The 27,933-nt window shown below is 43.1% G+C and overlaps 1 protein-coding gene across 2 annotated transcripts; it reads right to left on the reverse strand.

The window, feature by feature from the left end:
• Positions 1-2,170: 2,170 nt before the first annotated feature.
• Positions 2,171-14,614, reverse strand: NQO2 (N-ribosyldihydronicotinamide:quinone dehydrogenase 2). 2 transcript variants are annotated; one of them, XM_075493932.1, is made up of 8 exons: positions 14,505-14,614; positions 13,882-13,941; positions 12,075-12,239; positions 10,439-10,569; positions 8,074-8,187; positions 6,552-6,653; positions 5,222-5,402; positions 2,171-3,561 (listed from the first exon to the last, which is right to left on the reverse strand). In XM_075493932.1, exons 2-7 carry the CDS (start codon positions 13,886-13,888, stop codon positions 5,229-5,231), a joined length of 693 nt encoding a protein of 230 aa, XP_075350047.1. In that variant the 5' UTR covers positions 13,889-13,941; positions 14,505-14,614; the 3' UTR covers positions 2,171-3,561; positions 5,222-5,228. The 2 variants fall into 2 exon arrangements, with proteins under 2 accessions (XP_075350047.1, XP_075350048.1); XM_075493933.1 differs by having other exon boundaries at positions 13,882-13,934; positions 14,505-14,602.
• Positions 14,615-27,933: the final 13,319 nt, after the last annotated feature.

The raw sequence follows: 27,933 nt of genomic DNA on the forward strand, positions 1-27,933 counted from the left end.
AGTATGCGGGCAGCTGCAGTCTCGGAGAGGTAGAACAGCCTTGGTGATCACTTGCAAGCTGAAGTTTTCTCTCCAAGCCTTGAGACAGTTTTCTACACCTTGTTGGACAAACTGAACAAATGGCTTCTTTCCAGGAACTCTCCAAAAATTGCTGAGTGTAATGGTTTCCACTCTAAAAAAAAGTTGGCAATGGGACTGGCGCATGCCCAGCGCATCCCTGTTTTCCACTGATTCCGGATCAGCTGGTATTGAGCCAGAACAGGAGTTTAATGCTCTGACAGCTCCAGATGCAAGGGCTGATCACACCTATGTAATGAGGAGACTCAGGACAGCTATGCTGAATTGCCAACCTAAGCTCACTGTAGTTTGAATACAGACATTTCATGTCCATCCACATTGTGAGCTATCGTAAGGAGGGTGTTATTAAACCTGCAGTACAGAGAATCTGGGACATCTGTCAACTAGATAAAGCAAATCCAGACAAGGTATCTCTGGTGGGCCGATCATGCAGTTTTGGTCTTCTGTTGCAACCCTAAGCTTTACAGAAATCTTTTGATAACATTTTAATTCTGAGTTTTTTTGTTTTGGTTTGTTTTTTCTGCTTTTGAGCTTCGTATTGTATATGTGGCTGAAGACGTGGGCTGAAGGCAGGAAGTCAAATGGCTAAATTTTGAAGAATTGCGTGGTTAAAAAGGTTTCAGTCTCATTCAGTGGTGACTTGCCAACAAGCGCTAGGCAAAAAAAGATAGAAATTAGCATTTATTTGTTGGTGCTTAGAGGTCAGTGTTGCCAGTTATGACATTCCTTCTTGAAATGAATAGGGAAAAGAAATTGATCCAAAAAATGCAATCTGAATTTACAGAGAAATTTCTTAATTCTGATTGAGAAGAAGGGAAGGTTATCCTGAACTGGATGATAAGGCTAGTACAGTTTCAATGCTCTTCACAATAATGCATTTATGTGAGCAGAAGTTTTCAATTTTAGTATTAATGAAAATAAAATAAGCCTATTAGTTCGCTTTTTACTAACCCTAACCCTAACCCTAACCCTAACCCTAACCCTAATATTTGTTCCAGGAATCAAATATTAAACCAAAGAAAGAACTATCTACACCTGCTGTTAAATGTTAATTTTTTGAAACCTGGATTAAAAGCACCTTACTGCAAGAGATCAATCTTTCTCTAGTTTCTCTAGGCCATGAGGCTTCTTGATAACATAGTTCAGATGGGGATCTATTTGTTTCCCTGTGTTTTTCTGAAGTTGCAAGCATGTTTTATCTGCCATTTCAGAACATCAAATAAAAGAAATTCAGTTATGATTTTTGGAACAAACTGGCCGAGAAAAAGATCAGAGCATTGCCTGAAAGTGTGTGGGAGAGGAGGACCACCAGCAACAGAAAACAAATCCCCAGACTAAATGGAAGAGGAAAGCATGTTGCCCTTATATCCTTCTCCCCAGCCTGAAACACGGCTACAAATTACTCACCTAATTCTAGCTTTATCCTCATGAAATCAATGCTGTTTTGACAGGACTACAGCACAGCCCATTTTGACTTTTAGCATAATGTGATTTAGCAGGGCAATCATTTTTTAGATCAAAATGGCTGTAACATTTCCAGTACTACTAAGAAACTAATACTGCCACTTCCTTTATCTCTCCTTATCAATCACAGACCACTCTCTATTGGTCTTCTACATGGTAAAATTCTCCCTTGAGTTTTTGAAAGGCATGTGCCAGAACATACGTGCGCCGCTGCACAGTGTGCTGTATAGCAGGCACTGAAAGCATGTCAGGACAAGGACGTTAACTCTTGGCTCAGCACCCACTGTCGCTGCACAGTTGACTGGCTTCCAAAGCATTGCAAGAGCAGCACCCTTCAGCAAATGTGGTTTAATGTTATGTGTCCACAGCTGAGACACAGCTCACACCTCTGATTACCTCTTCTCTGAACAGATATAGGAGAGCTAGACACAAAATAAAGGAAAGTGACAAGAATTATGAGGCACATGGAACAATTTCTCTATGAGAATAGACTACACAGATGAGGACTGAGATTGACTGCAGAAAGTTACAGTTGAATAGTGGTTCTTAGTTTCCCCCCCCATCATATACCCCCTTGTACAGTGGCTTTCAAATTGGAATGATATTTCTGATATTCCTTTGTTTGCATTTCCAAGAGGCTTTTGACAAAGTTTCATATAAAATTTTTTTTAAGGAAACTAAGCAGGTAGGGGATAAGAACGAAGGTCATGGCATGAAGACATGTTTAAAAGATAGGACAAAGAGGGCAACAGTAAATGGTCAGCTCTCAGAACAGACGGAGGTTACAAGTACAGGGATCTGAGCTGTTGAAAATGATCTGGAAAAGGCTATGAGCAATGAGGGTGAGAAAGTTTGCTGATGATACAGACTACTCAGAGCAGGGGGGACAAGGAAAGCAGATTGTGAAGAGTTCTGGAAAAATGGTTGAGTGACTGGGCAATGAGACAGGAAGTGAAATTCAAGTTATGTAAAGGAGTGCACATGAGGGAAAAAAACCCCCTAAATTGATGTATAAAATAATGGCCCCTGAGCTGACCATTACCATTGATACCACCGATGGCCAAGATCTAGGGTTACAACAGATGAAAATGTTAGCTAAAGCAAATCGTAGGTCAGAGATTATTAGGAAAGGAGCAGAGAAAGTCATATGAATCCAAGAGTCATTGTTGGAGTTGACTCTTGGAGTTGACTCTGCGTGCACTTCTGGTCCCCTCTTCTTAGTAACGGGATAGTGAGACTGGAGGGGTTCAGAGAAGAGCAACAAGGGTGACCAAAGGCCAACGTCTTCTCTTGGAAGGACAGGACATGACTCCATGGCCTGGGAAGGAGATTATTTAGGAGGGGAGGTGATGCACACATCTACAAAACTTTAGTACTGTGTAAAAGAACGGGTGGGACTGATCATTTACTGTTGACTGGGAGGAATCAAACGAAGCTACTGAGAACCAGATGCTTCACCCTCCCTGGGATCCCTTCCCACTCCAATGCATCATGCAAAGACAAAGCTGACCTGCTGACTTTTGCCAAAAAATATTGGCTGCTTCAAGTTGGCGTGAATTCAAGAGAAGACCGAACAAAATTCAGAGCAGAGATCTATTTGGCTTGGTAAATATACAGAACACATATATAGCTCAGGAAACCCCCCAGACTAAATATAGTCGGAGCCCAGGACAGTATTCAGGGGAAGTGCTTGCTCTTCCTGGCCTATAACCACTGACTGCTGTGGGAAAAAAAACCCGGGGTTGGAGGATCCTTGTTCTGACCTAGCACAGCCACTCTTGCACACTTACATTAGAAATATCCAGTCAACACAGGCACTTAATGCTACCGTGTGTGCGAGCTGGCAGGCGTCTGCCAAATAGCATCGAGAAGTGTATCTTCATCATATAGGTCAGAGATTCTTCATCTAACAGTTAAACCCACTAAGCTCTGCGATTGATCCAATACAGTAACATTTGGTTTGACAGTTGCAGCTTCCGCTTTCATATCCATTTCCTTCTTTCTTCAATAGTCTGGTAACTGAAAACAGTGAACATAAGGATGATTCCTCTCCTATACAATTTTAATATTTGCTTTTGTCCTTCAGTCTCTGTTCAGGTAACTTAAAAGTTGTTTTCCTTAAGTCTTTCGGGCAAGAATCTGCTTTCCCCACAACTTACGTGTATAACATTTATCATTTTATTCCCTTTCACTTTCTTTTTCCTATACAAGAGTTACTGAGCGAAAGCAAATTTCTTGCTTGTGTAACATAAAGACTTTGACTCATACGCACTGAAGCAGACATCTGCAACGGCTTAGGGCAGCACTGCTTTCAGGGGTCTGTCTCTGCTAGAGGTGGCCCTTCATATGGTGACAAACAGGAATGTGGGACTCTTTCCCTGTGGTAGCAATTCCCAGTCTGGTGCACCAGCTTACACTGCCACTCCCGAATCTGGGCTCAGCACGTTTGTTATCCAAGAAACATAAGGGTGGGGCATGACAAGGCTGCTACAAAGAACGTATGGCAGATGCACGCTCTGTATGCAGAAGCCTAAGTGTCATTTGACAGTGACACAGAAGACCGTTCCTTATTCAGGCCACGTTCTTTTAAAATCAAAGTGCAAAGCCAGCTGTTAGGTAAACTGATCAAAGCAAGAAATTGTGTAGCTAAGCGAGAAACCCACGCTTTGCCATAGGCACAAAAAGGGTTAACAGCTCTCAAGCACAAAAATAATCCCACTAAAGTTCAAGGTAAAAATCACGGATGTTAAGAGCCAGACAGTTATTTTGTCCCACTAGATCCTGGCTCATAGACAGACAGTGCTCCTGCAGGTTTTCAGGTAGGCGTTCTGCCTCGCCGAGTGCCGGTGCAGGAGATCTCCAAAGCAGCCCATCTGCAGTGATGCCGGAGGGGATGCACCCAGCCCTCCAGACCCAAACAGCAATACTGACTGGTGTGAAGGGGCAGCGAGCAGATAGGATTCCTTTTTGTCTCTACTTAGGATAACAAAAAATAGAGAACTCCCTTTGATTTCAGGGAACTACATACTTTACAAATGGGACCTACATTCTATAAAGAAAGGCAATAATACTACGATATTAGTATTGGGTTTTTTTCCTTTTCTGGTACCTGTCATAGCTTTAATATTGCTTTGTAAATATGTGGAAAAGCCTAAGGCTGTCCACAAGGCTTTCCAGCTAAGTCACTGTGCAACTCTACATCCTTTTGTGTTATGATCTGGCTTCATAGCTCAAAGGCACAAGTGTAGAGCTCTCATTTAAAAGAACAGGATTGGCCTTAACAAGGTTGAGTATGGGCAGCATATTCCCTGGAAAATAAAAAAAAGTGGCAGCTGGTACAAAAAGTGTTAAAATAAACTTGACAGTGTACTTTACTGTTTCATAAGCAGCAACGGTATAATCTGCATTTAAATACCGCTTGTGTTATCAACGACTTGTAGGCAGGATGTCACTGTTTATATGAGCAAGGATAATTCTTCACAAAGAGTTTTGCACCCATCATTGAAGAGAATCCCTCAGGAATCAATGAAGATAAATGCTATATTGTCAGTTAAGCTGCTAGCTATAGTACTCAAGATACTTACAATACATTAGAATTAGGAGATTAGCATTCAGATATTGACATAAAGCAACAAAAAGAATGGAGAAAAAAAAAAATCTTCTCTCTGTAGTCTTGTACCTGAACATTACTTGAAATACCACTCAGGAGAGCAGTTTATGGGTTCTTCCTTCCAAAGAGTCTTCAGACGCTGGGCCCAGGCAATCAGCATCTCCTTCCTCTTCTCCTCAGAGACATACTCCGGAGCAAAGCAGATGTGAGGTGCAAGGACTTTGACACCACAAAAGTGCATGATTCCGTGCTGGACTCAAAGCAAAGAAAGAAATGCCTCAGGAAATGGTTAGTCTTTCACTTTCAATTCAAGAATGTGGAAGATTCAAATCTGAAACTGTTTCTCTGACCCAATATAAGGCAGGTTTTCTAAACCTGTGCATTTATCAGGAGAAGGGAAACAAATTGCAAAAGTTCATTACCTATCCTGGCGGTTACTATTGAAGGCTAGGCATTAAGCAGAATGACGTACAATACTGAAAAATAAGATCAACTTCATTTATTCTGCTCGGTGGAATTTATTTTTAAGTGCTATTAAACCCACAGAACTGTTTGTTTTGGCTGCTGTATGCTATTAAATTTGCAAGGGTCAGAGACAGCCTAAAGTTCATTGTACTGTTTGAATCTCCACAGATTGTTCCTGAACTGCAGTGTATTTCTCATCTACTTCTAAGTATTTTTTTTTTAACCTTTTGCCTTTGGCTTAGCCAAATGATCCTGAATGAAGGCTAGCGCCTTTCAAATCAGCTCAACTTGCCATTTTCCCTCTGTGTATTTCTGACTTCACAGTTACGTTTCACATTCTTTGTCATGTTGGCTTGCAAGCTCTGCAGGTAGATAGCCTCACAAGGGCAGACAGCTACTAATATCGCAATGGATAGGAGACCAAAGAATTTAAGCACGTCCATTGTAATGTATCAAAAAGTAGCTGGCACAATTTGCCTTACCACCTAAATTTCTCAAAGCATGCTTGCTACTTCTGATAAAAGGGTAGCAATAAGAAAAGGCATGCTAACTTTCATATGCTGATCATTAATGCCAGGAAAATATGTGACTCCCCTCCTGCCTCACATCCTACATGAATCGGGTAGCTATGGGGAAAAGAAATCCTGCACGCTAGGGCTAAAGGAAATCCTATAACACCAGAGAAACTTAAAAGGCTGATAGTATAAGCTTTCTCCAGATTCCAGTCTTGAGGAAGGGGCACAAAACAACTTTAAAACTCTGTGGACTTTTAAAGTAGTCTCAGGATTCTAGGGCCCAATTTAAAACCTGCAGACGGTTTGAACTGACAACTTAATTCTTTCTTATTGTATATTTTATATGAAATATAAGTGTTAAAAATAATTGGAATAATAAAAACTAAGGCAAACAACAACCAAATATTCATATATTATACCTGCATGGGCCACAGGAGATAGCGAATATCACCACTGATACCTCCTTTTGCATACATCTCTTCGCTTCCTCCAGTGGTGAAAGAAAACAGGGCTAATTTGTTCTAGAATTAAGAAAGCAGTGCGTGAGTTAGGCGTGTTTAAAGAGCAGTGGCTGAATAGTTCAAGAGATATTCAGGGGAACCTGGACAGCATAAATTTCTAGAGGAGGTGGTGGCCTTTTCTTTCCCAGACCTTATGTGTAGTGGCAGCTCTGAGGCAAAGATTGACGACATACAACTAGACACTGGAGCTGGGTGTCGGGGCTTTTGGCAGAGACAGCTTAAAAAGAAAAGGAATTGCATGTCTGATGCCCTTGTATGAAGCAGGGCTGACCCTTGTTCTCCCCTATGCAATGTTTGGAAAACTGTGGCTGGAAAGCACTCTGTTACTGAGAATATCTTTATTCCTGTCCTTCATGAATGCAGAAACTGAATGCTAGTCCCCCTTCAAACTTGGGCTTTCTTGTCACTTGCCAAGGAATAATTTGAGAACAAGTTATTGCTCAGGTGTTCTAAACCTCCATGTTTCTTCTGCTTCTGTGACTATGGTATTAGCCATGGGCTTGTGCTTAGCCTCTATCCTCTTAGTTTTAGCTTCTGTAATTGAAATAACATTTTTCCAGTGCAGTATCTGAACTGCCTTGAGCCTGCACTCAGCATGCAGCTATGATAATTGGGGATCACTCCTATTCATCTCAGTGAGGCAGCCATTTCTGAAATTTAAACAAACTGAAGTGTTTGGAATTGTTAAGAAGAGCAGAAATTACAGAGATTAATATGCAGCAAACATAAATGTGAAACTAATATTGATTGTTTCTGGATGCTGCAGTTGTTACCAAACAAGAGCCATCAGACAGTGGGCCAAAATTTTCCAGGGATATTCCCAGTGCCGTGGAGAATTAAAAATTTATGAATTGTTATCTAGAGATATTGATCTTGCCTAATTTATAAGCTACAGAGAAGAAAAGGTTGAAAGGAGATAGTTGGGACAGAGGCTCGTGCACTGCGCGTTTCAGGTTTCTGATTAAGTTGTATAGTTTAATTCCAACCTTTGACATCTAATCCAGAACAGGATCTCGTCACCTATTCCAGTATGTTACTCATTACAGATTTGTGCAGCCCTACTGTGGTGGGAAGAATGACAGACTATAGTTTTAGGAAATGGATGGATTTAAACTGTTTGCAAGCTGTATGCCATCCCAGTGCACTCTGATACACCTACCAAATTACAAAGTCCATTTTGTAGACCAACTAAAAATCTCTAGGAGATTGCTTACATTGTTAGGAACCACTGCATTCTCCTCATTGTACTACCTTTCAGACAGTTTTAACAAGCCAGGAAGTTACTCAACATGTCACCAAAGCATTATTTCAGGAGAGCGTAAAGTGAGAACTTTAAACAAATATGATGGAAAAGAAAGACCAGTACCATCAAGAGCATTATGCAAATCTTGATTGTAATAAAACAACCTCAAAAACATACCTTGAGCAAACCAGAATCATAACAATTTGGAAAATCGTGAGCAAATCCTTGGACCAAGACTCTGTCCATCCAGCCCTTCATGATTGCTGGCATGCTGAACCAATACAAGGGAAACTAGGCAAAAAGTAAATAACCTTGTTAGCACAGAGAGTCCGGCACATCCTTAGGCCTGGTCTACAGGCCAAATCCTACTCTCTCAATCTGTTCAGATCTTGTACATGCTTTCTTCCAGCTCTTTGTCAGGAGAGGCAGTAACTATGCTTGGCAAAAATAACTGAAGTGCTTTCTGTTTGTAGTGGTTTCAGGTACATACCTGAGCATCTATAGCACACTAACAGCATGGTGAATGTGAGGGCTTCCACAAAAATTACAGTTGGAATATGATGAAGCAGGAAGGTGCCATTTAAACTTAAGACTGTAGAGAATTGAATCTCCTATTGCTGAAATGCAAAAGAAACATATGATCTAATGGAGAATGTGGCCAAAATGCACACAGAGAGCCTTTTTACCAGGATTGACATCTGGTGATCAGTTCTGATCTGACAGTCTGCTGACAAATGCCATGGGATCTTGAGAAAGACTTACTTTCACACCCTGCTGACACGGTGACCCTGAATCACTTCATTGAGAAGAAAACAACTTCTTTAACAGTAGGACCCTTCGTTTCTAGATCCTCCAGTTAGCCCATGGGACTACAGCCCGAGCTATCATGTTTTATTTGCATTATTTTGAATGCTTTTTGGACTCTTATTCTAGGTTGCATCACTATCCCTAAACCTTTATACACACTGCAGCACAAAAGAATAAATTCTGTAAAAGCTTAACCACGTGTGGCCTAATTCAAGATGGAAACAATGCAGAAACAATGCAGAAACAATGCAATCACCCCTATCTCTAGAAGTGGTGAGTTTAGTCTGTAGTAAATTTTAAATTACTTCATGGTGTCTTTCAGAAGCTCTTTTTATTTCTTTCTTTTTTTTCGTTCCCCTGCACCAGAACATACTCAACTCTTCATAGCATTCTACAGACAGAAAGCAGAAAACAACCACTTCCTTTGGCAGATGTTTTACTATACTTATCTCAGAAGTAATAGTGTAAAAATGATGAAGACTTACAGCGAAATGCTTAATTGAGATACGGTCACATCTTAAATTTCATGTAGAATCAGACAGTGGAATATACATAGGCTATGCCTAAGGCCAACAGTCACACAGGCACACAAAGAAATGTAAAGCTAATATTGCCTTATACAGTAGTTCTGGGACTTGTAGACACTGAGGACAGAGCTGGCACAGCGGGGAACGGAGATGGGGTGTAATGATCTGTTAGCAAGTCCAGATAGTGCTTCTGCAACTCAGCAATAAATGAGGACAGTCTGGTCGGGGAAGTCCAAATTCCGCGACCCTGCTGGCTGCTTCCAGCTGCTCGCCCAGAAAATAAGCCTTGCCCTGCTTTCTGCCAGCCTGCCTGACATCCGTGGTCATGTATGTCTTTGTGCATCCAGACACTAAGTTTGACCCAGCGTTGGTGAATTATTGGATTTGCTGTCATTTCAACCTGGATAATTGTGCTGCTGAATTACTGGATTTGCTGTTGTAATGACCTGGATAATTGTATTACTGATCTGTATTTGTTACTGTACCATTACTTAGAGATAAAGTATTTATTCCTAAAGCTGTTGGTCTGGTGTCTGTTACCATATCCCAAACCTATAACTCAGCAGGGCTGCCTTAAGCCCTTACACACATTTCTGTGTGTAGGCCTGTGTTTGCTTTGCGTGAGCTCCAAGACAAAGGGATAGTATCGGGCTGCCTGATAACATGCCTGATAACATGGCACGGTTCTCATATTGAGAATTATAGTAGTATTTTGCACTCAATACTTTCTGGTCTGAGTTGCTCAATGCAATAGATTTGGAGTGCAGGTAGTGTAAGGACCAGTCTTCACAAAACCTATGCAATCAGACTACTTTTGAATATTAATTTTTAAGTGAAGCACTGCTGTGAATTTTACTCAGGTGTTTTAAGGTTCTAATTTCAGATGCCTTCCTACTCCTCAAAAATGCCAGTGTGGAGCCATTATTTGTGCGAAAAATTCATACTGTGCTAGCACGAATAATGCTTACACATGATCTGGTATTTCTGATATTTTCTAAAATCCACATCCTATCAGAAAACCCTGACACCTTGAAATTGCTACGCTGGATACAGACTGTTTTGTGTTGATGGCAGAGCTACCACCTCTTTTTTACTCTGGCTAGATTCAACGTTCCTAATGAAATCTATAATCTGCTTACTATTGCTTTTCTTTTGTTCAACCCTGTACATTACAACTGAAGTCTTTTAATACAATTTAAAATAATGACCTGAAAAATCAGTAAGTCTGCTTCCTGCACCTTCTTTTGCTCTTCAATCAGATCGCTGGACAAACCTCCTCTCTTGTAAGCTTTCCATGTCTCCACGCCATAATTGAACTCTTCTGAGTTGTGCAAGCAACCTGTGGGTAGAAGTGAACAGTCATTGCTTGCCCTGTTCCTAGCATCGTAGCCAGCTAACAATTAAATACAGGTTACAACCTACAGTTCTAAGTTGAGTTACTGCTTTCCATTTTTTTCCCCACTTCCTTCTTTTCTGTTTTTTTTTGTGGATATTCAGCATCATCACGGCTGATGGTGATTTGATTTTTAAACTGGAGAGGAATGTAGTGTCTCAGAGTACTAAAACTTTCACCTTTTTGTAGCAACATATGAAGTGCAATAAGAGGACCTAAGCTTGGCTCAAGACTCTGGTGATGCAGGTGGATGACTTAAGAGGATTTAAGAGAATTTTGCTAATTGCTCTGCCTCTGCATTAGGGATTACTGAAACCACCACGCAGTCACAAGCACTATGTAGCTGCTTTTCAGCCTCTGTAACTGGGAAACTCAGCAGGGGCTGGGGACTCAGTGTTGGCCGGCTCTGCTGACTCCACTACAGTTGGGTGAGCTGATTCAAGTATGTCTGAATCAGACATATACATTCATTCTGCTGATTCAACTAGTAGATCATCAATCTCTAGCAGAAGAGAGAGGCAGTAGCCTCATGAACTAAACTCTAGCAAGTCACAGAACGGTATCTGAAGGCATTTCCCACCCATGAGAAATGGACTTCAGAGATTGATTGTGGACACGTGCTAATGCCCTTTTCCCTCTCAGTAATGTCACTACGAGACAAGGTTCATATTCAGGAGTGGACTTTTAGAAATGCTTATGTCTGGTCATGAATAAGTTTCTTCTTGGTTTTGCCAGTGCTTGCACTGGACATGTACTATTTCCTTTTGATTCTTGTTTTAAAGAAAGAGTTTCAGCTGTCGCAGATTATGTTATGGCTTTGTGTTTCCTAACCTGGAAAAATACTGGGGCTAAATGCTAGTATGAGCACAGTGAAAATACCACATAAGCATAACAAGAGCATCACTGTTTTTCTCAAGTCTTAGCTTCATCCTCTAGTCATTTTTAGTAATCATATACTACCAAGGTAGTTGGGAGGTGCCAAGACAACTCAAAAGCCCCAGCACTTAAGTGCCTGGAGCTAACTTGCAGAAAGCATTTGTAATCCTGTTCATTAAGAGAAGGTGCTTCTTAGAATGTCTCTGCAGTTGATTGCAAATACTGTAAAAATAACATTTTCCCTCATTCACTCTAGTCTAAAGGCAAAACACTTTCACAAATCTGTACTATACAGATATTTCCTTTTTCTGATTGAGAGGCCATTTCTAGTGATCAGGCTTATTTAAATAAAGATGATACTTGTTGGGTTCCTACACTGACATTTCTTAGTCAATGCTAATAGAAAATAAAAAACTAGGTCTTGTTAGTTGAGGGATATTTGTACAAAATAATAGCAGCTATTTTTCAGAGTGCACCTAACAGCATGGTTCTGGATTGTTAATGCAGCAGGATAGACAAGCTGAAAATTTGTCTCATTGTTATTGTTGAAAAAAGCATATTTTGGCTAGTCTCACCAACAATGTCATTTCTTGTTGCTCTTGGCTCGAATTGCATTGCATATAAATCAGACACGGTGACACTGCAGCCCTGCTTGCTCAGTTCTTCCACAGCAACCCTCTTCAAAGATCCATTCAAGGACTTGGGCTCTTGATGTGCATAGACTATCAGGACTTTTCTCCCTGGAGGCAGAAAGAACACCAGAAGATATCTTTGAGTATAGGAGGCAGATACAAAACAGTTTGTGGAGCGGGGGCCTGGTCCTTCATTTTTCTGTTTTCCGTGTTTTCCAAGCGGCACAAAACTAGTGAAAACAGAATGGCAGTGGCAGCATTTGACTCCTGCTTGGCAGCAATGAGTGACTCATGAGGAACTAATCAGTGAATGCCCCCAGCCCAGCAATCTTGTGCTACACTGGGCTTTCCTAGGTGGAACTCAGTGGAGAGTGGGTGTTGTTTCCATAGCAGATCACACTGCCCTGCATCAGCACAACCCAGTCCCTCCTCTGGAGTGAGCATTTGTGTTTATCTGATTTCACTGCCATCCCCCCGCCAAAACTCACCCAACAACAGAAAAAAAAAAAAAAAAGCTGTCTGCTGGTTTAGCTCCCTAGGCTGGGTCAGACAAGCTACAGCGCAAGTGTGAGGGGCGGGCTGGGATCAAAGCAGTGCTAGCTTAGATTCCCTCAAAATGTTGTGGAAACAACTTCTAAGAGCTCAGAGCATCTTCCTACTGCAATGTGGGATCCCCTCATCTTCCAGTTCAGTGCTGCGCAAGTGATGACATCGGGGTAGATGTTTAAGATGCCACTATCCCACTTCAGCATCATCACAGCGACTTCAACAGAAAGCAACATGATTTTTTCTTAGATGGTGAGAGTGGGCTGTCTAGTGTATCTCAAACTGCTGGCAAAGTGGATTTAAGGTAAGCTGAGTGGCAAGATGGGTATGTTGGGATGGAGCTTCTTAAACTGATGTAACAAGGTGTATCAGAGGTTACTAGTTATTGTACATAGGCCATTCCATTTTAATAATGCTCTAAAAAAATCATTCATCACTGAACACACGGGAAAGGTGAAATACTTTTATGCGGTAGTAGTTGTTTATACATAAACACTGCAGAGAGGGAAATTTCCAGGGACTATTGAAAATGACTGGATCTGCAGAACATGCAGCTCTTGGTTCCTAACTGCCAACACAAAAACTCAGGCATCTCCTGAGTTCCGTTTCTCCAGGGGACACAGAAGCTGTATGGCCCAGAGCACCATCAGGGTGACAGGCAAGTTTAAGGTGTCAGAGATAATTAATAGAACCTGAGCTGAATGCTTGAAGAAACAGTACCTCATTTTTAACCTAAATTATAAGGGGTGATTACTTCTCCAGTGTGCATAGCATCCATGAAACAACAGCTTTGCCAAAAGACTATTAAAATTGTGGTCAAGTGCTATCATAAATTTAACACGTGTATAAACTATTTAAACCCCTGCTCCATAACTTACTCTGGAATATCAAGAGCAGTTACCTCATTGCTGTTCCTGCTAACTCTCAGGGAATAGGTAGTTCAGTGGCTGGAGATGACACAAGCTCACAGACGCGGTAAGATTAACTCTGCAAGCTGCGGGTTTGTTTCCGTTTCAGTGGAGCTGAGGGCACTCGGACACAGTGTTCAGAGAGGCCGGAGTTTCCAAAGGCATCACTTACTGAAGTAATTTAAGTCATTTGCAGAAGTAATACCTTAGTATCCCAACTAAACATTACAGATATGCCACGTACCAGTGTGCCCAGGCCTGAAGCGAACAGCATTTGCACTAGTATTTGTTCTTACCTGCCATTTTCCGCAAGCACCGCGTAGCTTCTGTCTTGAGAATCTGATACGGCCTGCGACCTCAAATGACAAATTTGCTCATGTGAGAAACATCAGGAAAAGGTACAAGGAAAAGCGCTGTTTCGGTAGGAAATGCACCATTCTGCGAGGGGAGAACGCTGTGCGGGTGCCTGGGCGTGCACACGGGCATACCCGGGCGTCCGCCCCGCCGGAGGACGAGGTCGTGCCGGGCCGTAGGCGTTCTCCTGAGGTGACTTTCGGCGGCTGAAGGACTCGCCGCGGGCGGGAGAGGCGAGCCCCGCACGCCGCCTCCCCTCCGGCTTCACCCAGCCCTCGGCCGGGAGCGCGGAGCGCCGGTTCGCCCCCGCGCCCCGGGCCGGCGCTGAGCGGCTGTGGCGCACCCGCTTCGCCCGGGGACGGAACTGGATGCACCGCACCGCTTCCCTAGAGAGAGCGCTGGGCGCTGCTCCTCTTTTTCCTGCTGCCCTCTAAAAACCGGTTTCACAACGGCTCCCAACCCCCGCCGGATCCCGGCCCCGGATCCCGGCCTCGGATCCCGCCCCGCAGCTCGGGGCCGGCGGTGCCGCTCGCCGCCTCCCCGCAGGGAGGGACAGGACGCTCACCTGCTGCCCGCCGCCCGGCCTACCCCTGCGGCGGGGCTGGCAGCGGCCCTCCCGCAGGCCCCGCTGCCCGCCCGGCCCGGCCCCAGGGGCTGCGCCGGGGGTGGGGGTGGGGGCGGGCCCGGCGCCGCCCGCTGCTGGGCTCCGTTAGAGGCATCGCGCCCGTTCGGCGCGCGTCACCCGCTGCTGTTAGGACAGGTGATAACCGTTACTAGTACACACGGTGTGTCACATACTGACTGGCGTTTCTTTATAACGGGCGCTGCTCATCCCCGTTATAAGCAGGGGCGGCTCAGTGGTGGGTACCCCCGCTGCCTCCTCCGAGCATTCGGTGAGTCCTCGCCCATCTACCGGGGGCCAAGTACCATCCGTGGTGGTTTTTGTGTATGGAGAATCTGAGGTGGAGATCAAGGGACTGGGCCCACAGCCCGGGGCAATAAACAGCTGAGCTGTGTCCTCTTGCAGTGGGGTGAGCAGCAGACATCCTCTCTGCAGACCTTGCACCATCTGCGTTTTTCACCCGCAGCCCTCTGTGCTGTCAGGGCTGGGGAGAGAGGCACCCCTCACCTATCTTCCCCGGCTTCCCCACGAGAAGGTGACACACACAGTGCTGCAGGCACTGGCGAGAGCCCTGTCTGGAAATGGGCAGTGACAGTGCGGGAAACCAAGGCTACAGTTGTCACTCACCAACATAATGTTGAGCATAAAACAGGAGCCCAAATTCTGCTTGGCTGCACTCTCCTGGTGATGCGGGAAGCAGCATGGTAAAGAACTGGGCAGGGACTCCAGAAACCCAGATTTGAGTTGAAGTCTACTTCCCCTTGGGTAGGATGTCTTATTTTTGTCTTTTTGTCCCTTCCGGTAACAGAAATAAAGAGACCTTCTGACAAAACACTCAGTGTTTAAACGGCTGAGGGCTGTTGGTGTTAGTATACTGCTAGCAAGTAGAATTCACTTTTGTGAAGACTGGGCAAAAACTAGGAAAGAAGCTGAAATGGATGTAGCCCAAAGACTTTGAGTTTTATTGTTGTTTTATTAGAGTTGGGTTTTTACAGCTCATACAAATGACCAAGCCAAAAGTATGTGTTTTCCTTCATTTTTTTCCCCCACGCATAAGGTTTATTTATGGTAAAACATGGGAAAAACAAAGGAAGAATGCTAGTAGTTTATATACTGTACCTACATAATATTACCTGACAGACTATTTAATATGATACCTCACAGAAACAGTAAAGAAAAAAAATTACACCGTTCCTGCTAACTTTTCTCCATGCAAAACTCACTGAACATTAGAATATTGCCAAGGGTTCTTTTTTTTTTTTTTTTATTTTCCCTGTTCCTGCTTTCCTCCTCAGCATTCACCCTGCATTGGAAATTGTTCTGCCTGGACATCACCTGGGCATTGGCCAGGTCTCTGCTGGCATGCAGCCTGCTCTGGGGTCCTGTTTCCCTTCCGATCCTTATCTCCTGCTATCAGGAGCCTGCTCAGAGCGAATGATGGCTGCTGCCCAGCCCGCGCGTCCAAAATTTTATCTGGGCTGGGTGGGAGCCAACACATGCTTGGCCTTATCCTGACGTGGAGTATCAGAAACACTCCTGGATTCCCACTCAGGTTTTGACATAGCTCTTGGACTCACAATTATCTTGGTCTCTTTTGGAGGTTTAATGTAAAGAGTGAGCATAACATGTATAAATAAATGGCCGATTTTCTCTTGGAGCGCAAAATATTTTCGTCCTCCCCAATACATATTGTTATCATATATATTATTAATGTTAACAACGTTTGAAAAGGTCTACCTGAATATAAAAACAGCATTAAAAAGGGAGTATATTTTGTGGAGGAAGGACTTCAGAGAACACATTAATCATGCATCAGATGGATAGATACCTATGTTAAAATATTTCACAGGTGTATAAGAGGAAAGATGTTTTATTTTACTACTGGTAAATAATAGGCTTTAAAACTGGAAAATACTGCAACCCTGTAGGTGTGCATTGTGATTTTAGGCAAATGAAAGCTGTAGTCTCAGCCTTGAGGAGTTTATGAATTTGAAGAGCATAAAATCATTAAATATTTCTCCACATAAGATTGACAGCAGTGATCTCACTATAGACGTGACATTCCCCCCTCCTCCCCCCCAATTTCTAAGTAAGTTTGTAAAAGTTTGCAAGATTATTTCCTGTGTTAATTCCTAATATATCCTAAAGTACTTTTCTCTCAAATATTGTTGGAATGATCGCTAATAATTTCACAAAATTTTAAAAAATCCTTTCATGTTTGTCTTTGGCCAAGGCACATTATAAGGATTTCAGCAGCCACATTCAGCAATTCCTTAGCAATCTTGCAAGCACCCATTAGTTTTTCAGAGCTCTTCAGAGAGTTCTTTATGAAATTCAAATTTCACAGTTTTAGGAATCCATTTATTTTTGCTGTTTGGGCAACTGTATGGGACAGAGTGAAGTTTCTTGTAGCCTCCTTCTCCCCCTCTTGCTTCCCCCACCTCCTTTAAAGTTAATTAACACTCAGGAATGTGTTGCAGTAGCTCAAACACCCTCTGAGATTTTAATTTTGCAGGTCGGGAATGTTTCTTATTATCTACCCCCCCCCCCTTCATTTGATATCCCTCTCTCTAGTCCTCCTTTACAATAAGGAAAGGGGTTTTTTTCCATTAATATTTTTTCTGTCTAAGGACCTAATTGCAAATTAGCAATGAAAAAAGTAGCTGTGGCTAAACTGGGAGAAAATTATCCTGTTGCTGTCAGCCATTCATGAGCGTTGACTGAGTGAGCCACACTTCATAGGAAATTTGGTTATTTACAGTTTCTCTTGCCTTTGATTGACACGAAATGTTTATCTCTCTAACACAAGACAGAGAACATAAGAAAATTAAAATTATGTGATTCAGTGATTCAGACCAAGGGCCCGTTCAGCCCAGTACCCTGTCTCCAACCCTGCTCACAAGTAGATGCCTAGGGAAGAGTAAGAGCTGACCCCACGTATGATACGGACCCCACTGCTCTCAGCCTGCAGCTATCTTCATCTCAGGCCTGGGCATGATGTAGTCTGTTTATATAGTACCCTCCAATTTACCTCTCTGTCAAGCACTTTCCCAGTCACCCCGTGAATCCATGCCAATCCCTTAAAGGTGCACTGTCCTTGGCAAGGACTTCCACAGACTCAATTCCTGCTGTGTGAGGAACAACCGCTTTTTTTTGCTTTGTATCTGGTTCCTGTCAGCTTCATCTGATGCCCCTTAGTTCTTGTACTGGGAGCGACAGTGAAGAATCAGTCCCTGCTCGTCCCCTCTGCCCGCTGGTGATTTTGTGGATTTGCGTCGTGTGCCTCCTGAATCACCTCTTTTCTGGACTGAAGAGTGTTCTTCAGTGGGTCTTTGTTCAGAAACCGCTCTGTACTTTCAGTCCTTCCTAGTGCTCTTCTCTGCCCTTTTCCGGTTCTTCTGTATCATTTCTTGAAGTGAGGGAAGCAGATCTACATATAGTATTCACAGTATGGATGCGCCTTGGCTTACCCAGTGGTATAATGATTTTCTGCTCTGTCGTCCTAATAATTCCTACTGTAAAATTTGCTTTTTTGAGTGCTACCGAGTGTTGAGTGTCTGTGTGGAATTATCTGTCATAATTAGAAGATTTTACTCCTCTGTGGTGGTAGTCGGCTCAGAGCCCTTTACTTTAAATGTGAGGCCAGCTTGGTTTGTTTGTCTCCCATAAACATCTCTTAAGATTCAAAGAGACTAAAAATAACTTTTAATTGCCTGGCCTCCTGAGCAGCGTCCAGAACACTGTGCTAGTCTTAGTTCCCATATAGTTAGAAACAACCCTTGTGCTCTGTGAATGACTCACCTATAGGAGGAATTTGGCCCAAGCTGGTAGCAGATATACTGTTCTTCAGATATTTTCTAGGTACACTTCTCTACTGTTATCCAAAATACTTTTACTCTTGATTTGTAGCCCCAAACTCTCTAGTGAAGATACATAACTATTTTTTTTCTCTGAAAAACTAATCAAGGAACATGCTTTTCTGTTGATTTTATTGGGGCAGGGGGTTGGACACATAGCTGAGGAGGGCAGAGATACCTCTTTTTTTATACAGTTGCAGTATTTGCTTATTGGACCACTTATTTAGGAAGTTCAAGAGCTGGATTTAATTCTGTCTTCAGCTTGAGGGAAACCAAACACCCATTCTTAAAGAGTGACCTCCACATGAAACTGCGAGCTATTCTGGAGTGGGTACATCATCAGTTCCTGCGGAAGGTGTTTCACTGCAGAAAAATATCTTGGGTTTCGGTGAAGGAAAAGAGAGAACGCAAGCATGATTTTCTCACTTAGGCACTGGGATGAACTTTGAACACAAAGGCTCCAGTCCTTGTGTCAAGCATTGCTGAAACCTTTAACATGGAAGAGCAGCTGGGTGCATGCACAGCCCCTACTATGCTGTAAAAGAAAAGCACATGCTCTCTTTACCTAAGGTTAGGCATCGACTGGGTGAAAGTTTTGAAGGTAGCAGAAGCTCATTTTTGCCTAACTGTCATTTATGTGATTTTAAGTCTTTTTTTTTTTTTTTTTAATATCTTGCCTAGAAAGAAAATTAGTTGTTTTGTCACAGTTCTCTCTGAGAACTCATTCATTCCTACTACAAGGAAGCACAGTTAGCATTAACTGAAGGAAAAGAGAAAGTTCACATAAGTAGGAAACTGTAGTTCATGTCAAGGTAAACATTTAAACTGAAACCTAAGAGACTGCACCTGGAAATCTCAAGCAAGTGGCCTTAATTCAGGAATTTTCATTGGATATTGACCTTAGCTTTTTCCCTTTCCTTTTAAGATATATTTTAGTTCCCAGGTCAGATAATTCTGTTGCTATGCTTCCAGTGGTATTGTATTGGATGTCTTCCATAGGTTTGTAGTTTGGTCAGGTGAATAATCCTTATGTGACAAAGCAAGACTGAGATATTAAAAATAAGGGAAAACAAAGCACCCAAGAAAATAGAAAGTATGAGGGAGGCAGCAAAGTAGCCCTAGTGGGATGATGATCAATTATAGAGAGATTTATAGCAAAATGGGAATCAAGAGGTTAATGTTGGCCTAGGTGGTTTTCCAAGGCAAAAACTTGCCAAGTATTGGTCAAGAAAATATCTTAGCTAGTATACTTAGTAACAAGGCATATTTGACAGCTTACTTCTATCCTCTAGTGAAATGAAGTGTCTTGCAAAATTGGAAAGGACATGTAACTAAAAAGGGAGAGAATCATTCATATAAACATTTTCATCAAAAGTTGTTCCTGATTCTCTTCCTCAGTATGGAGACAAATTTCACTGACTTCCCTGCCCTGCCCTCCCTTTCCCTTCCCTTCCCTTCCCTTCCCTTCCCTTCCCTTCCCTTCCCTTCCCTTCCCTTCCCTTCCCTTCCCTGCCCTTCCCTTCCCTGCCCTTCCCTTCCCTGCCCTGCCCTGCCCTGCCCTGCCCTCCCCTCCCCTCCCCTCCCCTCCCCTGCCCTCCCCTCCCCTCCCCTCCCCTCCCCTCCCCGGTCATACTGTCTGCAAGCTCTTCCCCTCCTCTTCCTTTACTAGTTGACAGGTAGGATGTTGGTTTGGATAGCCTTGGGCTGCCAAATGGTATTCTAGAAGCCAGACACATTTCTATCTGCAGTTTATTTTTTTCCTAAGTATTTTATGCTTCTTTGAAACCAGCTGTTATCCTTAATGAGCCCATTAATACTTTCTTGAACTGTTACCGGTTAAGTCCCATGAGCAATCACTGATTTTAAGCCACTCAGTCATATTCTGCACACAAACAAAGCTCCATTTTGTACAAAGTACTTTTTAAATCCTCTCTGTTTTGCCAAGAAGCTTTTGTATTCTAGTTTCAGTAATAAGTATCTACTCTTAATCTTGCTCTCAAGTTATTGAGTTTAGTAACAAAAAATGTCCATGATCATAAGGTCTATATAATTCAGCTAGAAACGGGAGAGAACCAGCTCAGTGACCTGAAATACTTGTCCAGTGGCTATGCTTTCAGAGAACTAAACTTCCTGAACAGTGAACAGTCCCTTTGAACAGTGACAGGACATCAAAGTGTTGTCATTGCTTTATAGGAAGCCCACTTCAAAGATGCTGTAGTGGTGCAAATGTTATGACATAGGGAATTACAGCCAAGAATAGAATAGAATAGGCTATTGCAGTTGGAAGGGACCTACAACGATCATCTAGTCCAACTGCCTGACCAATCCAGGGCTGACCAAAAGTTAAAGCATGTTGTTAAAGGCATTGTCCAGATGCCTCTTAAACACTGACAGGCTTGGGGCATCGACCACCTCTCTAGGAAGCCTGTTGAGTGTTTGACCACCCTCTTGGTAAAGAAATGCTTCCTAATGCCCAGTCTAAACCTCCCCTGGCACAGCTTTGAACCATTCCCACGCATCCTATCACTGGATACCAGGGCGAAGAGATCAGCGTCTCCCTCTCCGCTTCCCCTCCTCTGGAAGCTGCAGAGAGCAATGAGGTCGCCCCTCAGCCTCCTTTTCTTCAAATTAGACAAGCCCAAAGTCCTTAGCTGCTCCTCACAGGGCATGCCTTCCAGCCCTGTCACCAGCTTTGTTGCCCTCCTCTGGACATCCTTCTTAAATTGTGGGGCCCGTAACAGTCAACCTCTCTCTTCTCCCTCTACCCCAAACCCACATAACTGCTCTCTACTTAGGTAGACATTCAGGTGGGATTCTTCTCTCCTCATTTTAGCCATGTAAAAGTTAGGGCATCTAGTCTAAACTCCCTCTAGAGCTGAGAGAGTTAGTGACTCTCAGATGTGATTCCTTTCACTTGCCTTCCATGCTAGTGGAAGGAGACCCACCACTTGGCTTACAGCAGACATCTGGCAGCACCTAGTAGCTACAGGTAGATGAACGCTGTCCTCCCCTGTCAGAATACTTGGACTCCCACAGCCTTTTGAGCCATAGATATTGTCAGGGGTATGTAAAAGACCCAAGTTTTCCAAGTGTATAAAACCCAGCTATATAATGTCAAAGGGTAAGGAAATAAGGGATATTTTAATATTTCACTACTGTGCTGAGGCTAATTACTGTCTGGCACTGGGCGCTGTAAGAACAGCATTATAAAATACCTGAGGTAGAATAGTTTAGGATGAGTCAGAAGCTATAAACCAGAAAGCCCTCTGCTGGGAACTATTTAGAGTGAGCCTAGTGCTTATTGCTGTGACGGTGCCAGCAAAATTTATAGAGCAAACAAAGTACAGTAAAAGCAGGAGGAAGACTAAAAAACTGCAGCTAACGAAGTGGCTGCAGGGAGAAGGATCTCGGTAGAGTCACGAGCAGGCGTGGCACCAAAAGATTACACTTTGAAATGCAATGAGTTTTCCAGGTCAAAACTGTGATATACCGGCACAGTGATACAGGGACATCTGTGGCACTACTTAATGCGTCATACCGCTTTGTGAACAGACAGAGACCTTCGCTCCCCAGACATGTCTGAATAATACTTCCTAGACTAGCATCCTGTAAGGAGAAAAAAAAGTTGTTTGTCAAGTGGTGGTAAAAATGAAAAGTAAAAAGGGTCAAAACAAAAGTATCTGAATACCTAAAAACAACTAAGTGTTTTTATTTATATTCTCTTCTAATATCTTGCAAGCATTGAAGTAAAAATTTTGAGTTGATTATGGGAGAAAGATAAGAAAATCCTGCATTTCAAATACATCTAAGAGACAGGAAATAACTGACATATTTTATTGCCTCCAAGCTATGTCTATTTATGGCCTAACTTTAAAATCTGCATGCTAAGAATACCTTATTGGATATTATAATAAGACTCTCTCAAGTTCAAGAACTAAACTACTCTGAAATACTCAGGTGTGTTGCTTCAAGCCAACGATGAACTGAGTCATCAACACAATCAAAAACATTGTAGATGCCAGGGTAAAATACAAACACATTCAGCACTTCGGTTGATTGATTCCTTCAGCAACTGAACTAGATTAGCATTTTGTTTTCTTTTTTCCCCCACTTTATCAGATGATACAGCACACAATTTTGTGATCCTTAATATCTGTTACATAAATTCGTGTGGAAATGCTAATATCGTATTTGCGTGCGTGCGCATTTTCTTCGTACAAATTACAAAGTGTGGGTTAGGGTGCGAGGTACAGCCGCCTGTCTTAGAAAAGAAATTAATTAGAATATAACTGTGCAGGAACTATTTTAGCTTTTCTTACGCCTTTTCCTAGGATTAATACGAAGTTTACTGTAGTCATTGGTCTGTCTCTGGAGTAGTATATTCAGGTTTGCAAACGCGGTGCGTCCAAGGGCTGGCTGTTGTGCCCTCTAGCGCCCAGTGCCAGCGTTTGTCCCTAGAGCAGGAGCGAAGCCTTCAGCAAGGACGAGGCGTAATCTTTAATGCAAGTTCTGCCCTAGAGGAAATGTTTTAAGAACCTTTGTCATCAGTGATAATAAGCAGCAAGGAAAAATCGATGCTAACAAATCGTTAGGATAAGGGAAATAGTATTTGGTATTAGTTTTCTGTGACTGTTGCAGAGAACACGGCCACTGGGAGAGCAGTTCTAACCAGTGAGTACTGCGGGTCTGCACTGAAAAAGGAGGGAAAAAAGAGAAATTGAGAAGTACTATCCTACAGAAAATATTTTTGCATCGGTCTGTGTCACATATGTGTCACAATAACACTGACGTTATTCCTAGGCTTCTTTTGTCAGGTAATAAAGATGACAGTCGCCCTCATACCCATCTCTCTCCTTAGAGCAGAAGAGCTGATGGGCTTGAGAGCAGAAGAGCTGACGGGCTTGTGCAACAGGAAGGAAGGAGGCAGGAGGACTGTGTGACTAACAGCCTCTCACTGTGACCTGTTTTTCTTCTCAGTCTCTCTGTCTGGTAGTGAGTAACAGAAATTGAAAATGGTAACCTCTGGGGTTAACAAGTCTATAGTATCTCTAAATGAAAAGCAAACCATCAACAGGGATAGTGTCCCAGGAAACAGTTCTTATCAGTTGTTTAGCTTGTTTTTAAACCTTGTGATGTTACATGTTAACACTACTAAAGTATATAGATGCAATATGTATTCAAGGCTTTTGTCTATTTGAAACTTAATTGCAGCTTCTGCTGCAGATTTTTGCCAGGAAGTAAGGGGACTAGTTCATTCAAGTACAAATTCTGGGATACATAAATTTGTTACTTGCAAATTAGTAATCTCTTCTGTACTTTTCGATTGAGAAGTCTGGCCTGAGATACTCTTTTGAACACAGGCTGGAGTTTGAAATCTGACTATAGACTCAGTCTTTGTGTGTAAAGCACAGCAGATCTAAGATTTGCCTTTGCACCTGAATAATGAGAACCTTTGCCAAGCGTGACTGTCTTTCTTCGCCCTATTTGTGATAGCAAAGGGCAATAGCATGTGTCTGCACTCTCCCTCAACTTCTTGTGGAATTGTTCATGTAAATATAGAGTGGAATGGACATTAACTGGTACCTAAAGAGGTAATAGGCAGTTTGATTTCAGGGGAAGGCACTTTATGGAGTATTTGAACTGAGAGCGGCAATGCGTTAGCTGTGATATTAAAAAACATGAATACATCTGAGCATAGTTTTCTCAGAAGGTACTTTAAAATCTGCTGATATTCTACAGCTCTACCTGTTTGATTTTGAACACTAGCTCCAAGCAGAGTTTTAAAGGTATAATTTTTTTTCAGGGGAGAGGCGGAGGAGGGAGAAAGTAAATTTTCTACACCAATAATTCTTCCCTTAGATGAAATAAAAACTTGGGAGACCTGTTTCTATAGTATTGCGCTTCAAAGTTACTCTCTATCCCAGATGTAAGATTTACATTTGTCTATTATGGAGACAAGGTCATACGTCAAGTTGACACTCTGTTTTCATATTCAAGTTGATGCTTCTTTAGATTTGAAAGGTGAGCCTGGAAAGGAGCCCAGCTGCTGGCTGAAGTCTGTTGTGGTGGGGATGAACATAATTCCATGAAGTTGATAAACTCTAGTGAGGCGTCAGCAGGTACATAAGGTGCTGCCTCTGGTCAGTCCAGTGATGTGTGGCATAATGTATTTCAGAAGCAACTAATTTTAGATATTCTTTCCAAAGGGATTTTTGCAGGTTCCTCTTTCATGCCAGAGTACTTGTCTGAAATATCTGCTGACAAGTCCCTCCGTGCAGCCGCAAACGACCTGGGGAGAAAACCAGGAAAATGAGAGGGAGCACCCACTTGCTCAGTGTGCCATGAGCTCACCCTGGCAAGGTTTGGTATGGGACGTACCCGTGACAGTAACTTGGTGATTGCTTCCCGGTCACTGTTGAGCCTTTCATTGACTTGGAGTTAAGCCGTAATATGGGATCAAGTCCTGTACATGAACACATCATCCCGTGATCTGAATGTTAATCATCAAGGTAAAAAAGTCATTAAAGTAAAATTGTTTTGACACACAGTCTCCTACCCAGGCAACCTGGCATTGGAAATAGTGAGCAAGTCAGTGATGATCCGCTTCAAAACAAATCCAACTACTTAGCCGGTGTTCAAAAGAATAATTATGCAGAGGACATAATTCTGGGGCGAGGCTCCTCTGAATTTCTGCCACAAAAAGACTCTCTAAGGCTTCAACAGGAGCAAAGCAACATTGTCCTGACACTAAATAATTCAGTCGGTGGTGAGCAACAGGAAAGGGAGGCGGGTGCTTGCCTGGCCGAAGCCCAGAGGAGGGTGCTGGAGAGCCGAGAACGGCACTGCTAAATGCCTTGCACTGCTTGAGACGTGCTGAGCAGCAGAGCCACCCCCATACCAGCGCGTTTTCTCCTCTATCGGTGAAGCTGCAAAACAAATAGGGAATTAGTCAAAATCTTTCTTGTGTTTGCCAGATGCTTATGTCTGCGGATGCTCATCCTACACGTGCCGTCTTTCAAATTTATTTCATGACTCCTTTTCATCACTTCATTTCTGCGTGGTTCTGCTGAGCAGCTATCTTGTTACCTCCACCATCCTTTCTTGGTCTATTTTATGTCAGACAAAGAATCTAGATATCTTGAGTTGCACCTGTACATTTAACAGTTTACTCATAGAATAGATATTGTTGCTATAGTATTTGATACAAACAAAGAATAATAATGTCTATTTGATGGATAGGCAGACTGATGCTTAGAGACTAAGGGAGACTCAGCAAAAGATATAACCACCTCCAATTTGCCTATGTGCAAGATTTCAGCCCTTTAAGCTGTTCTGCTGGTCAATCTGTTATGCTTAAAATCCACCTGGAGCAAACTTTCTGACTTAGGATTTGCCCAGGAATGTTTTAGGTAATGGTTGTGTAGCGTGAAAGGCAGGAACGGTCCCTGGAGCCAGAGCTGGGAGCCAAACCTCTCTCTGCACTACCAGGGCCAGCCACCAGCCTACAGCCTTGCTGTGTAAGAGCTGCTGGTTCCTCAGCTCTGTCCTACAGGTTGAAGTCTCTTCAGCATGGAGGTGCCCTGCCTTCCCCCCGTCCTCACCTCCTGCTCCTCTGCAATATCATGGGACTTGGTGGCTGAGGTGCACTGAGGTGTGAAACCTGTGGTAAAATCCTCTCCGGGGGGGGGCAGGGTTTGAAATCCAGTCTTAATCATTGGGCTATAACGTAGAAGGGGGAATATTTAAAAATTGGCACGTGCACAATCAGGAAAAGATATATGCTGACTTCTGGGTATGGGAGTGGGGGGCTGTGGGTAGCTGTTCACTCAGGATGTGCCAAAAGGGTTGGGGAAGCAGATGATTCAAGACATATTCCTGATATTACTTGCTCTTGCATTACTGTTGCCTAGCTGCAGGTAATCTGCCTTTCTGTGGCCCTGTGACTCCCGAGCCTGACGCCTCTTTGCCTGGATGTCCATGTCAGCTCTCCTCTGCTAACTGTCCCGACGTAGGCTGCAGCCAGCAAAGGGGCTGTCCTGGGGAGCGGCTGGGGTTCGGCTGGAAAGTGGCTGCTTGTATCCCAGTCTCTCAGCCCCTGCCAGGTCAGGGCCCAAGCACTGCCACGGACCGCTCATGCCTGGGCTGTGACGCTCACTGTTTTGATGCGCTCGGATAAATACAAGCTTTTATAATACTAAATATATAATGTAAGCCTTTGCAGGACTGGAGTGTTACCATATCTGATAGCTACTCCCTGCCTCTCAGGATTGCAGCCATCAGACGTGTGAAAGGGTAGTCTTAACAGAAATGTAACCGCTGCCCATATATGCCTCCTTCCCATACACAGAAAGGAGAAAGGCATTCCCACAGAAGGAGGTGATATTGCAGTGCACGTGCAGAACCTGGCTTGGTAAGCTGCCCTGCAAGTGGAATATTACAGTCTTACAGACCAAGCAATACGAGTTTTTGGCAAATGGCAGAGTGGAGGTACCTTAGGGTGATGTAAAATTACATAGTCATACAAGTTGCTGTTAATTCAATGATTTGCATGTGCTTGGTGCCTACTCTTTGAGAGTTCTGGTTTGAGAAATATTGATTAAATCTGTTGCTATAATGTGAACTAAAATCACCTCAGTGTGCCCCATTACTTTAGATTGCTTCTACGCTTGGTCTGCATGACATAGTTGGCAAAGACTAGTCCAGAGAGCTATGTCCCATGCACTAAGTGGCATTAATCATATACCTATATGCATACTTTAATCTTTTTTTTACATGGCTGTGGGGTATCCCCGTTTGTGCCCGGACCTCCTACACAAAAGGCACAAGCACGAGCTCACTTCCCTGCAGCGCTGTAACCAGTCGTGCAGATCCACCACCGGTGCAACAGCGCTGTCACATTTTAGAATTACTTCCTTACCGTACATCTGTGCTGCCAGCCCCTTCCCCTCCCCCCTTTTTTCTTTGCTACCTGCAGTACTGCAAACCCCAAGAGCAATGAGCAGAGCTGAGAAATCCCCCAAACTCAGTTATCTGTGCAGCTACTCAGCATAGCTCTCACAGCACTCAACATGTGCATTGCTTCCCCCCTTGGGTTTTTTGGCCTTTTCTGTGGCCTACTGTCATTTAGCATCCTGCGTCACACCACCTCACAAGCCCGAATAATTTGTTCTGGGATTAATTGCTGTGGTTCAGGGGCTCAACCTGAAGAGCAATGTAGCAGTTGCTATACAGCAGTCAAAGCTGACAACAAAACCCCAAGTAGAAAATTGAAAGAGAGATGAGCTCCTTTCCCTCTCTTCTCCCTGCAAACTCAAACACTTAACCTAAAGGATTCTCCATACATTTTTGGAAAAAGAGACATTATGGTCTTCTTTTCTTCTTCTTGTAATTGCTCTGTCCCATAACAGAATCCCTCACTACTACAGTTTTACCTTGTGGGAAGATAGCATAGCAAGATACGTTTCATTTTTTTTCCCCTCTCTAACTACTGCAACGGTAGCAGAATTTTACCTGGA

This window comes from Mycteria americana, chromosome 2 (assembly GCF_035582795.1).
Source record: "Mycteria americana isolate JAX WOST 10 ecotype Jacksonville Zoo and Gardens chromosome 2, USCA_MyAme_1.0, whole genome shotgun sequence".
Classification (NCBI taxonomy): domain Eukaryota; kingdom Metazoa; phylum Chordata; class Aves; order Ciconiiformes; family Ciconiidae; genus Mycteria; species Mycteria americana.

Coding starts and splice junctions, on each gene's coding strand:
- NQO2 (XM_075493932.1), bottom strand. Junction 10,570..12,074: donor AACAAGAAATGACATTGTTG/GTGAGACTAGCC, acceptor TTCTACCCACAG/GTTGCTTGCACAACTCAGAA. Junction 6,654..8,073: donor ATGATTCTGGTTTGCTCAAG/GTATGTTTTTGA, acceptor TCTTAATTCTAG/AACAAATTAGCCCTGTTTTC.